Below are 13,513 nucleotides of genomic sequence, written 5' to 3' on the forward strand. Positions count from 1 at the left end.
GCTCTGGGTTTCAGTGTCGTTAATAATTATTAAGAATTTCAGGATGGTGAAAGCAGAGTATTAAACCAAGCATGAGGCCCTTGTGAGTGTTTGAGTGTGGGGCCTCGGGCAACTACAGAGGTCATGAGCCCTGCCACCCAACCCCAGCCCCATCAGTCTGATACACATTTAGTTCAGCCACCATCCCTTTGTATAGTCAACACAAAAACATGTTGTCGTTGAATACATCAGAAAGTACTTAAAACACACTCTCTTGTTTTTTCCTTCTGCCACATTTCTTCACACTCTTCTTTGCTATTTCTCTTTTGTTCCAAACTTTACATATTGTAGTACTCCAAAGTTCCATCTTTAGTTCTCTTTTCTCCTTTGCTTAGACTCATTCAATTGATAATGTCATCTGTCTTCATTATTTTAAATACTACCTATAACCTGATAACTCCCAAATTTGCATCTCTTGCCCAGACCTTTCTCTCAAACTACAAAAAAAAAAAAAATAGAACTTGTGCCTGAAACTAAAACAAGATGATGATTTTTTAACTTTTTTAAAAATATAAGACAAAGCTCAAATTCTTGGGCTCAAGTGGTCCTCCCACCTCAGCCTCCTGAGTAGCTGGGACTATAGGCATGAGCCACGATGCCCAGTAATCATTTTTTGATTACTTAAATAAAGCTTACTTTTTTATTCCATCTGATTGCAAAAAGTGTGGCAGAGGGGGCGTCTATTTAATTGTAATTGCCATCTTCACTCACATAGAGTTCAGGGGGAGTCAAGACATCTCCTGAAACTCCCTCAGAGGTGGGTGAGGTAGTGATCTGTGGAGGCAAGACCTGCCCTGGTAAGTCTGTTGAAGAGAAACATGGGGATAAAGCTCCATCCACAAACCCTGCCCACACAGGTCTTCTCCCTGAGTGTGTCCTCTGGTGTAAGATGAGGTTTAACTTACTGCTAAGTGTCTCACATTCTCCCTCCCCACTCACAAAACGCTTGTCCCAAAAAAGCTGTTCTCTGATGAGGTGTACCTTTTTCCTAAATCCTTGCCCATTCTCCCTGCACACAGAGCTTCTATTCTGTGTACTCTGTGATTTGTTGAGGGTTGACTTATGGCCACAGCCTCAGCCACACTCTTTTTACACCACAGATGTCTTAGATCAGATTCCCTGGAGAGACAATTAGATGGAGAATTGAGGGTTCATTGGGGAGACTCAAGGGTAGGGCTAGGCAGAGAAAGAAGCTGGTCCACAATGTGTTTGCAACTGATAGATCATTCACTACAGTGGGGACTTCTGGATCTGGGATGGACCTTTGGAGTTGTCCCAGTTGAGTCAAAGGGTGGGGTTTTGTCCTCCTACATCAACCAGTCATTGGGCGGGAGCCACCCCTTGGGAAGGTGCATAGCCCTGGGTTATGCAGCTCTCTGGGGCTGAGAGCCAGTCCAGGTGAGGAATGCAGCTCTGGCAGCAACAGCACCGTTCTCTCAAGCAGCTGTGCTGTCAGCCCTGACAAGCTCATCTGGGTGGAGCTCCACAGTGTCCCCCTGTGGAGACAGGTCCTCCCTGCAGTGTGTGGCCACAAAAGCCTTGCCCATACTCCCTGCAAACAAAGACCTCCTCCTGAGAGTGCCATCTTGTGCCTGTTTCTTCTTTTGCAGATGCTTACCAACACTCCCTGAACATGTGACACTTCTCCCCTGAGCCTGGCACTGGATGCTCAGTATATGTTGACTCATGGCTGAAGCCTCACCCACAGTCCCTGCACATATAAAACTTCTCCCCTAAGTGTACCCTCTCATGTATGCTGAAGGCTGACTTATAGCTACAGTTAACCTTTCTGTACTCACAGGCTCCTCTCCTGCATGTGTCCCCCAGTACCTGATGAGGGTTGACAGGTCTCTGAAACTTCATTTCCACTCCAGCACGCATGGGGACTATTCCCTGTGAGTCTCTCTGGTGTAAGATGAGGTCTAATTGCTCAAGTCTGCCCATGACCTCTGCATACACAAGGCTTCTCCCTCAGTGTGTCTTCTGGTGTCTGATGAGATTTGACTTGTGGCCAAAGCCTCGCCCACACTCCCTGCAAACATAGTGCTTCTCCCCTGAGTGCATCCTCTGGTGGACAAGGAGACGTGACCTCTGGCTAAAGCTTCGGCCACACTCACTGCACACGTAAGGCTTCTCTCCTGAGTGTGTCCTCTCATGCACAATGAGGGTCGACTTGTCACAAAAGCCTCGCCCACACTCCCTACAAATGTAAGGCTTGTCATCTGAGTGTGTCCTCTGGTGTCTGATGAGATTTGACTTGTGGGCAAAGCCTCGCCCACACGCCCTGCAAACATAGTGCTTCTCCCCTGAGTGTGTCCTCAGGTGGACGAGGAGGCGAGATCCCTGGCTAAAACCTCGGCCACACTGACTGCATACATAAGGCTTCTCTCCTGAATGTGTCCTCTCATGCACAATAAGGGTTGATTTGTCACAAAAGCCTCGCCCACACTCCCTACAAACATAAGGCTTGTCATCTGAGTGTGTCCTCTGGTGTCTGATGAGATTTGACTTCTGGCTAAAGCCTCGCCCACACTCCCTGCAAACATAGTGCTTCTCCCCTGAGTGTGTCCTCTGGTGGACAAGGAGGAGTGATCTCCGGTTAAAGCCTCGGCCACACTCATTGCACATGTAAGGCTTCTCTCCCGAGTGTGTCCGCTCATGTATGACGAGGGTTGATTTGTCACAAAAGCCTCGCCCACATTCTCTGCAAATATAAGGCTTGTCATCCGAGTGTGTTCTCTGGTGTTTGATGAGGTCTGAGTTCTGGCTAAAGCCTCGCCCACACTCCCTACAAACATAAGGCTTCTTCCCTGAGTGTGTCCTCTGGTGTTTTCTGAGGGTTGACTTATCACTAAAGCCTCGTCCACACTCCAGGCAAACGTAGGGTTTCTCACCTGAGTGTGTCCTCTGGTGTCTGACGAAGGATGACTTCTCGCTAAAGCCTCGCCCACACTCGCTGCAAACATAGGGCTTCTCTCCCGAGTGAGTCCACTGATGTCTATCGAGGTTGGACTTATTTCTAAAGCTTTGCCCACACTCTCTGCACATATAAGGCTTCTCTTCTGAATGTGTTCTCTGGTGTCTGCTGAGGTTGGACTTCTGGCTAAAGCCTCGCCCACACTCACGGCACTCATATGGCTTCTCCCCTGAGTGTGTCCTCTGGTGGTTAGTAAGAATTGACATCTGGCTAAAGCCTCGGCCACACTCACTGCACACATAAGGCTTCTCCATTGAATGGGTCCGATGGTGTCTGATGAGGGTTGACCTGTCTTTAAAGCCTCGCCCACAATCACTGCAAACACAGGGCTTCTCCCCTAAGAGGATCCTCGGGTTTGTAAGAAAGTCTGATTCCAGGCTATAGTCTGGTTCAAACACTCCACAGTTGATTGCTCCAAATCTCAAGGTTTCTAATTCCTTCAATCCTTTGTATGGTTGCACAGAGTTTACCCTTTGGGCTGAGATGGGCTCTATTTCCACCACCATGTTGCCTTCTCTAGGACTTGCTGACTGTCCTTGGAGTGGGCCGGAGAACACCCTTGAGGTCTCTCTCTCCTTTGTCTTTGCAGACAAAGGTTTGGAGCCGCCTTCTCCCTCTTGATCTGTGTTTTTACTCCAGCAGCTTTGATCAGAATACTGCTGCTCCTGCTGCTGCTGCCCTGGCCTGGAATTCCCTGGATGGAAGTGATTTTCTGCACATAAGCCCAGGAAGATGTGAAGCTCATGTTGGCTGAGGAATCGCTGACAGGAGAAGGCCAGAAGACAGAAGGGACAAGCGTAGGTTTCTGGCTGTGGTTCTGCTGAAGAAAGAAAGTTTCAGTTAGAGCAGCCATAGTGGGGCTGCTGGGCTATTCTGCCTTATATTAGGGCCCAGAGTATCTTTCTGTCACTTCTGTAATTGATACTATATGTACAGTACAATTTGCTTCTGACCAATAACTCCTCTACATTCCATTTTACACATTACATTTTCTATTGCAATCCAGAAAACCTACACCAAAATCATCTTCTATATGTCAGACTAGGAAACTTATGAGACTGCTCTGTAAACAGATTCAATTATAGTTAGGCTTTTCCTTCTACTAAAATCATCTAAGCCATACACACTCACGTTAATATATACTGTTCACAACACTGTGTTCTACTTGGAGATAATGGTCTCTATGATCCATGTGGAATTCTCCTTCATGGCTTTTCTTATTATAAAAAAGGGACTGATAGACACAAAAAGCCAGTCTGAAGGGCTTTCAAATGTAGGAGAAAATATGAGAAATATTGGTTAAAGAAATTTTATATGAAATAAACCTGAATTTCAGGCTGCCCATCCGTAAACAAAGACTGCTTAGAAAATTTCTAAGTGCGAGGTTCACTACTAAGTATTGTGGATTCAGCAGTAAACAGGAAAGACATAGCCCTCAATTTTAGGATTCTGGCACCAAACTAATCCAAAACCTTCCCTTCTTTCAGTTTTTCAAAAATCAGTGTAAAAGACAACACATTTCATTTACAGCAACACCTGCCTACGAGATATCAAAACTATACGTTGGGCCAGGCGCGGTGGCTCACGCCTGTAATCCTAGCTCTCTGGGAGGCCGAGGCGGGTGGATTGTTTGAGCTCAGGAGTTCAAAACCAGCCTGAGCAAGAGCGAGACCCCATCTCTACTAAAAATAGAAATAAATTAATTGGACAACTAAAAATACATAGAAAAAATTAGCCAGGCATGGTGGCGCATGCCTGTAGTTCCAGCTACTCGGGAGGCTGAGGCAGGAGGATTTTCTTGAGCCCAGGAGTCTGAGGTTGCTGTGAGCTAGGATGATGCCACGGCACTCCAGCCCAGGCAAGAGAGTGAGACTCTGTCTCAAAAAAAAAAAAAAAAAAAAACTAGACGTTGGATTTCATCACAACTGGATCTATTCAGATGATGCTGACAAATGACCACGTACTTGGCCCCAGACCCCTTGGACCTAACTGAAGGCTCCTGCCTGACCAATGAACAGTGGAGTCTTTATAAACAACGGGATACCTAAAAACTCATTCTATCCTATCCAGAGTGCTCGTTTTCAAACCTTAATAAGCACAACCACCACAAAACCCCTACCTAACAGTTAAAACCCTTGCTTTCTCCTCCTTACCAAACCATACAGTAAAATCACTGGTGTATCGCATTGCCTGGTAAGTAAATGAACTGTGCCTTTTGATCTTTTGACCTTTTGTGATCTTTGTTTTAGTTTTTGACAATGTGTTTTTTCCTTGGTTGCTCTGACGCACTCAGCAGTGCTGGGACGGCTGGACTGCAAGAGGAGCACAACTGTGCTTTAACTAAGCCCTGTGTGTGCAGAGCTGCCTGTGTGGCAGCCTGCCATGGGTGGGTCTTTCAGAAGCTGCCAGGCTCTGATGGCTCTCACTGAGCACTCTGAGTTTATTTTGTTTACTTGAGTTCTGGAAGTAACCATAATTCATGACTTGTTTTTATTTCTGGCCAGTCATGTCTTGTAAGATTTTGTGGTAATTCTAGAGTTTTGTGACCTGAACTTTCGATCTTGATTTTTTGACTGTGACTTGTTGCTGCCTTCCCTTTGGCTTATCTAGAAGCATACGAGGCCATTCAGACTACAGTCTGTTATACTCCACATCCCTGAGAAGTATTTCAGTAGAAGAAATCCCATTTGTGTCTATTCTGTGTTAAACATGGGAACCACAAGCTCATTACAGTTAACACCCTGTTAAAGGAACCCCATGTATACTCATAATTCTAATCCCTACATCTTACACTAGTAAAGTGTCATCATTTCACCAAAGATAATTTAGATTTACAGAGACCATTTTGAGGAAATTTGTTTTATACCATGCCCCTTTGCCATGTTTTAATTCAGTATATATTTCTAAAGAACAACTATATAGTTGAAAGAACTGGCTTCCAAAATGATCAATATATTTATTCATTTGCTTAATCTTAAAATGCAAGGAATGTAGTTTCAGAACAGTTGAGCCACTCCTTACAAAAAAACAAATATACAAAATATAGTTCAAGATATGTATGTAGTTTTTGTCAATAGAGAAGGAGTTGGCCAATATTTTCTGTAAAGCACAAAATACTAAATATTTTAGGCTTTGTAGGTCACGTGGTCTCTGTTGCAACTACTTAACTCTGCCATTGTAGAACAAAAGCAGCCGTAAATACATGTGTGAATGAGCATGACCATGTTCCAAAAACCTTTATTTACAAAAGTAGGCAGTGAGATGGATTTAGCCTGTAGGCCATAGTTTGCCAACCCCTGCTGCACTATGGATATATGGTCAAAGCTCTCTGTTTAAAAGTTAACTGAGTTGTTTTCCCCTGTTCCCTGTGGTCAGTTATTTTGAAACACAGTTAGGTAGATTTTTTTCTCTTTGTATTCCATTTTAGGGGTTTTCCCCTCTCTTTGTTGCGTATGTAAAACACTAATATGCTCCAAAAGTGAAAAACTATTCAGAAAGGTCTCCTCAGACCTTTGGAAATACCTCTCCTTTCCATATCCTTTCAGCCAGATTTTACACACAACCCTACAGGTATCCAATTTCATTAGTTTCTGGTTTCTTCATCCTGTGTTACTTTGTGCAAAAAACAGACAGACATATATATTTCCACTTTTCCTAATTTCTCACTTTTTTTAATATTTTTTGCACTTGGCTTTTTTCATTTAATATATCCTATAACTCACTCTTTATCAGTCCAGAGAGATCTTCCTCATTCTTTTCAATAGCTTTGTAGAAATTCACTGGAAGGATGTACCATAATTTCTTTAACCAATTTACTACATTGGGGCAATTAGGTTACTTCCAATATTTTATATACAAATAATGCTGTAATGAATAACCTTGTACAAATGTACTTTCGTATTGTTGGATATGAATCATCAGGGTAAATTCCCATAAGTAGGATTGCCAGGTCAAAGTATATGCATATATATAATAGTTTTGTTGGATATTGCCAAATTTCCCTCCATAATGGTGGTCCCATGTCTGCATTGCCATTTGCAGTGTATAATAGTGCCTATATCCCTCAATTTTGCCAACCGTGTTTTGTCAACTTTTTGAAATGTTGCCAATGTGATAGGTAAGAATGGTCTGTAGTTAATTTGCATTTATCTCATTAGAAGTGAAGTTGAACATCTTTTCATACACTTAGAGTCCAATGTTATACTTTGTGAATTGTCTATTCAGGTATATTGACCATTTTCTATTTGGTTTAGGGGTTCTTTTCCTCAAATTTTAAGATTCATTCTATTAATACATTCTGGACAATAACTCTTTATATGTGATATACATACACGGCAAGTATTTCCTAGAAGTTTGTCTTTTGACTTTGCTTATAGTGTGAAATTTAACAATCTTCTCCTTTATGCACCTAGATTTTTAGCCAAACTTAGGAAACCTTTTCCTATGTTCGGGTTATAGAAGATTTACCCATATTTTATTCTAGTATGTCTGTGGTTTAATTTTTTTACATTCAGATCTCTAGTCATTTGGGAGTTTTCTTATGTATGGTATGTGGTATGATCCAATGTTATGTTTCTCCAAATGGATCTCTAGTTAATCAGCACCGTTTATTAAAATGTCCATCTTTACTCCAGGGACTTGAGATGCCACCTTTATCACACACCAAAGTTCCATAAGTACTTCAGTGGATTTCTTGACCTTCTCTTTGATTCTACTGGTCCATTGGTCTATTCATGTGCCAGCACCACACTATTTTAATTCTAAAGGTTTCATAGTATGTTTTAGTGTCTGATATGCTTAGTGCCCTTTTATAGCTTTTATTTTTCAGTGTATTCCTGGTTCCTTTCCCACAATTGTTTTTCCATGTGAATTTCACAAAAGAGCTTGTTACTATTTTTTTATTGGGATGTGTTAACTTTAGGATTTACCTCAGGGATACCTGACAAACTTATTTTAACTTATAAAATTTTTTTTTAAAAAAAATACAATAAATTTTAGTACACATTTGGTATTAGATGCTCCCACAAACTTTGTTGAATGTGATAGTGGTATTGTGGTTATCTGAGAATACATCTTTAATTTTTAGGGAAATGTGATATATTTAAGGGTAATATATCATGATATTTAGGATTAACTTTGAAATAATTTAGCAAAAAAGAGATAAGTGAAGGATGAAGCAAGTGGGTAATATGTTGATAACTGTTAAGTCTAGACGGTTCACATTTTTCCTTGACCCCCGTTAACCCTACAAATCCTTATTTCTTTTTTAAGATTCAACTTAAGCTTCCCTCTTGTAGTAAATTATATTTTGGTCACAATATTGGCTATTCCTCCCCACTAAGCCCATCTCTGAAGGATTATCTGTCCCACCACAATGACATCAGACTTGGCTGTGGGATTTGCCTTGGCCAATGAAGATTAGTAGGAAGTTAGTGCACTTTCAAACAAGTTTTAAGAGCCATGATGTGGTTCCATCATTGCTCTTTTTCCTTAAAAACTTCATGACCCAGATAGAGACTGTTCCTTTTGCTTGGATCCCAGAACCAATAGAGTAGAGCCACACCTGAATTGTAGCCAAGAGGTAAATGTGAGAAATGAACATTTACCATTATAAGCCAATACAGTATTGGGGTTGTTTGTTCTCATGCTATTACCTAGTCTAAGCTTACTAAAGTATCGCCCCTGTGAAGGCTTTAAAGATTACTTTAAGGAGAAATGGCCCATTTATTTCTACCAGGACCCTTAATATGTGAAGAAACACAGAAAAAGAAAGTAGGAAAAAAAATAGTATGATCTCAGTTTTGTATAACTTTGAGAATAAACTGGTAGATGTTCTTCAGGCAAGTAGAAATATGGGGATAAAGCTCAGATGAGACAGTGATAGAAAATGGGTTCATCATAATATGTGATTGGGGAAAATCATTGCAGTTCACAAATTATTAAAGGGTGTGACTGTAGACACAAAAAAAGAGTATATGACACTAAGTCCTATGGACCCTATTGTCCAAAGAAAAGAGAGAGAAGTAAGAGAAAAGCACAAAAAGGAGACATAAGAGTCTGGAGAACTACAGATTATGGTGTCAAGCAAGACAAAGGAAACAATTTCAAGGAATGCAATTGGGATCTAGGTTTTCAATATCAAGATTAATTTGAACAAGGTCATTTTAACATTTTCCTCTGAACCAGTTAAATGTATTAACAGAAGAAGAGAAAATAAAATGACTAGAGGAAAAAAAATAAAAATAAAATCTAGTTAGACTAACTAGCTAGGGCCAAATCGAAACACATAGAACCATTAAAAAAATAATAATAAATCAAACCAGATTGAAATGGATGATTCTACACTGAATTAAATGGAGCCAGGTCAGATAGGGCTGGTTCAAATCAGAAGGAATCAGCTCAAAATACATCAAAGAACATTAAAATGGAACAAACTAAATCTAATCAGATTCATATCAGGGAAACAGCCATGCCATTTGAAGGAAACTTGAAGAAATTCCTGCCTGAAATTGATTTGTGTGTCCAAAAATGTGATTCTTCTCTACATGCTTTATCTAGAAATACAGGAATTACCTAGAAAGGTACTGTCCATTATAGTACCATATGTGTTTATTGAGCACTTGCAATGTGACTAGTCTGAACTTAAGATGTGCTCTAAGTGTAAAACACACACTAGATTTTGAAGACTTAGTATAAAAAGAAAGAGTAAAATGCCTAATTATTTTTAATATTAATTACATGTTAAAATAATATTTTGACATAATGGGTTAAATAAAATATATTATTAAAATTAATTTCACCTGTTTAGTTATACTTTTTTTAATGTGGTTACTAGGAAATTTAAAATTATCTGTGTGGATCACATTATATTTCTACTAGACAGCACTGATCTAGAACAAGAAGTGGAAAACTATAGTGCATAGGCTAAATCTGGTCCTCTGCTTTTGTGTAGCCTACAAGCCAAGAACATTTTTTACATATTTAAATGGTTAGAAAAAAGTCAAAAGAGTAGTAATATTTCATGATACATAAAAATTATATGACATTCAAATTTCAGTGTCCATAAATAAAGTTTTATTGGAACATTCATCTGTTTATGCATTACATATGGCTGCTTTTACATTACAACAGCCAAGTTGAGAATTGTTACAGAGACCACACCACCTGCAAAACCCAAAATAGTTACTGTTTGGACCTTTAGAGAAAAAGTTGGCCAACACCTGATCTAGAATAATGTTGTAATCAATAGCATTTATCAAGCCAGATTTAAAGAATCATTATATGTTTTTAAACAAATAAAATATATATATATATGGTTTATAAATCCCAAAAGCCACAAAAATTTGATGCTTAATTTTAACTTCTGTCACAGAAGGCATCTCTCACTACTCTCCCCTTGCAAACTATGCCCCCAGCCTCACTGGCCTCCTTGCAGTTTCTTATACTGGGTGGGCACATCCTTTCTTTGAAGTCTTAGCATCAACAATTCCCTCCACCTGAAATGCTCTTACCCTACATAGCTAGAGTTCTAACTTCCTCACCACATTCTTTCTTTGGTCAAATGTTACTTCCTTATTGATTTCAAATACCCAATTTTAAAATTCAGCCAGCCATCTTATCACACTCAATACCCCTTTATCCTGCTTTATTTTTTTTTTTTTACTATGTAGCAGTTATCACCTTTTAACATACCATATTATAATATCCCTGTATATGAAGCTTTTTGTTTGTTGTCTGTCTCCTTACACTAGAAAGTAAGCCCAGGGGAGAAAGGGATTACTATTTCATTTATTAATGTATTCTAAGTATCTAGTCTGGTACATAGTAGGTGATCAATAAATCTCTACTGAAGTAATGAAGGAAAGGACACAGCCTCACCCAATGAGAGCAGATTCCTGTAATTCTCCAGCATCACCTCTTTGTAGAGGTTCCTTTTCTCCGAGCTCAGTGTCTTCCATTCTGCCTGTGTGAAGATCACAGCCACATCCCTGAATGTAACTGGTGCCTACGAACAAGCAGTAAATTAACATACAGCAAGTCATCACTGATTTTCCCTGTGTGAAGAGCACAGCTGGTGGCCCTGGAAAGTGTGGATATACAAGAAGTTGAACTGATTCTTTTCAGAGTACACAGTTCTCCATATGACATTCTTCTGGGCATTACTATGTGTCTGGCTTTATGGTAAAACCTGTGAGGAACATAACTGATGCACAAAACACATCCTAGGCCCTTGAACACTTACAATTTAATTGGAGAAATGATTTGTCAATCATTTTGAAAACCTCAAGTATTCAAGATGGTGACCTTGAGGATTCATAATGAAGGAATTCAGAGATAGAACAGCAAGAGGATAGGCTGGTGAGGAAATAAAGGCATCATGGACTTGGGGCTTGTTCTGGGCAGTAGGCAGTGGTAAAGATTCAAAGGAGAAAATGGAGGACAACTTTGACTATAGAGAAAAATGGGAGTGAATGATGGGGTGTCGAATGAGTATTTTTGAAAAGTCCAGAGTACTAAATGGGATCTGTAAAATCCCTGTCTTTGCCTATGTATTATTTTAACAACCTTTATTCAATGAAGCCCCTAATGCTTCACTTATCTACCTAAATGTTGACCTCCTTCTCCCTTCCCAAGAAAGACAATATATGTCTATTTTCTGAGAAATGAGCCAGCAATTCAGGAAGGAAAAAAAAAGTAACCCCAACTCACCAGTATTTGGGGCCTTCCCTCCTTTTCTTGGGGCCAGGAAGTATAGTTAGAAGGCAAACCTAGGGGAAGAAAAAGCAGATATGAGAAACCCCATCATCCATGATGCTTCCAGAGTAGTTTTTCTGAGCCTTAGGATGGAGAAAGTAGCCACTACACTCGGCTGTGACCTTCAAAGCATTCTCAAGTGAACCTGGAGCCTTGGCCCCCTCTTCACCTCTCCAGACCCTCAACAATTCTCACCTCTTGCCTTTTTATTGTGAGACAATTTCTTCATGGTCTGCATATCTTCCTCATTCTTTGAAGGCAAAATCTTCTCCCAGTCTTGCTCTCGCAGTACAGAAGGATCAGGCAACATCATGGCCCCAGAGTCAGCCCAGTGTATGCCTTGATATGCTGCTAGAGGGCCAGGTAGATGCCATTTCATCTTAAGGTGGATTTCTGCTGTGTGGGGTGACTTCTTCTAAACTTAATTGTAAAAACCCATCTTGTTTCCATGCAGCCAGGATCTGTGGGATAGAGAAGCAATTTGATGTTGCTGGGGCCTTTATTCTGGGCCCTAAGCTTCATGCCTCTGCAGCAGGGCTCCTGTCCTCTCACACCCTCCTCATTCAACGAACACAGAATTTCTGTCTACATGAGTTCCCCGGATTTTCTACCTTCATTCATTCTTTCATTTCTAGGCCCTCAAGTCTGTCTTCTGTCACTCTTCCTTAGCTTTTGAAATGTACAACTTCTTCCACCTCTGCACCTCTGCATAGATTCAAACTCTATGTCTTGGATCAATTTCTGCTACCTGGAGCCCAACTCAAAGAGAATACAGAAGATAACATAATGCCTAGGGAGAAAGAGCCTCTGAATGTCTTCTTCCAGACCAACCAGGGCCTGCAGAACTCAGCTTCTGACTCTCCTGGCCCAAGGTTCCATCTGTGTTCAATTCTCTGTGTCCCCGTACTCTCAGGAGTTTCAGGGATCTAAACTGAGTCCTTCTTAAACTAAGAGAGAGCTCCAGGTCTCACAATGACTTTGTAAATATAACCCCCTACCTTCCATTTCTATATATGTGCATCACATGACTATATGAGAGATGCACATTTGTGTCTCCTGATGGGCCCATGTCAAAATTCTCCACTCATGTGGTCCCAAGGAGCTATACCACCTTCAGAAGCTCCTCAGACACCTCATCCAGGATCTCAGCCCAAATGACAACAGGCCTTCCAATGCCTAGTACCCTTCTGAGGCTAGCTGGGGTTCCCCTGAGAAGCTCTTGAGATTCATCCCCCAAAACCAGAGGCAGAGATAATCATTCCCTCTTTTGTTAACCTGGGCATTTCACCTTAATCATACTGCGCTGCAATTTCTCTATTTATATGACTTTCTTTATTAAAATGTGAGCTTCCTATAAGAAGAAATGCATCTCAGTCTTTTTGCTAATCTAATCCTAGCAGTTAGGATAAAATAGGTCTTTACGGTAGGTAGATTTTATCATCATTCGCAATTATTTGTTTCTCTATAAAAGGATTGTACTTCCTGACTCTGACATCAGGCTTGGCCTTGCGACTTCCCTTAGATAATGAAGTGTAAGTGAAAATGACAGTGCCATTTCTAAGCATGGCATGATTCCACCATTTCTCTTGTGGTGGAACAGCATGTTCCCAAAAGGGACCATGGTTCTACAGTAAAAGGTCATGGTCTATAGCTAAAGCCAATCTACAAAGGAGGAGGAATAAGACTGGGTTTGAGGTTAGATTGCCATATGAACCACTGCAATTTGGGGGTCATGTGTTACTG

The 13,513-nt window shown here is 40.7% G+C and overlaps 1 protein-coding gene across 2 annotated transcripts; it reads right to left on the bottom strand.

Moving 5' to 3' along the window:
- Nucleotides 1-2,010: 2,010 nt before the first annotated feature.
- Nucleotides 2,011-12,233, bottom strand: ZNF343 (zinc finger protein 343). 2 transcript variants are annotated; one of them, XM_012665815.1, is made up of 5 exons: nucleotides 11,966-12,233; nucleotides 11,726-11,784; nucleotides 10,895-11,021; nucleotides 3,234-3,833; nucleotides 2,011-3,149 (listed from the first exon to the last, which is right to left on the bottom strand). In XM_012665815.1, the coding sequence occupies exons 1-5, from the start codon at nucleotides 12,147-12,149 to the stop codon at nucleotides 2,011-2,013; spliced, it is 2,109 nt and encodes a 702-aa protein (XP_012521269.1). In that variant the 5' UTR covers nucleotides 12,150-12,233. The 2 variants fall into 2 exon arrangements, with proteins under 2 accessions (XP_012521269.1, XP_012521270.1); XM_012665816.1 differs by having other exon boundaries at nucleotides 3,234-3,836.
- Nucleotides 12,234-13,513: the final 1,280 nt, after the last annotated feature.

The sequence above is a fragment of the Propithecus coquereli genome, unplaced genomic scaffold, assembly GCF_000956105.1.
Source record: "Propithecus coquereli isolate 6110/MARCELLA unplaced genomic scaffold, Pcoq_1.0 Scaffold122, whole genome shotgun sequence".
Taxonomy (NCBI): Eukaryota; Metazoa; Chordata; class Mammalia; order Primates; family Indriidae; genus Propithecus; species Propithecus coquereli.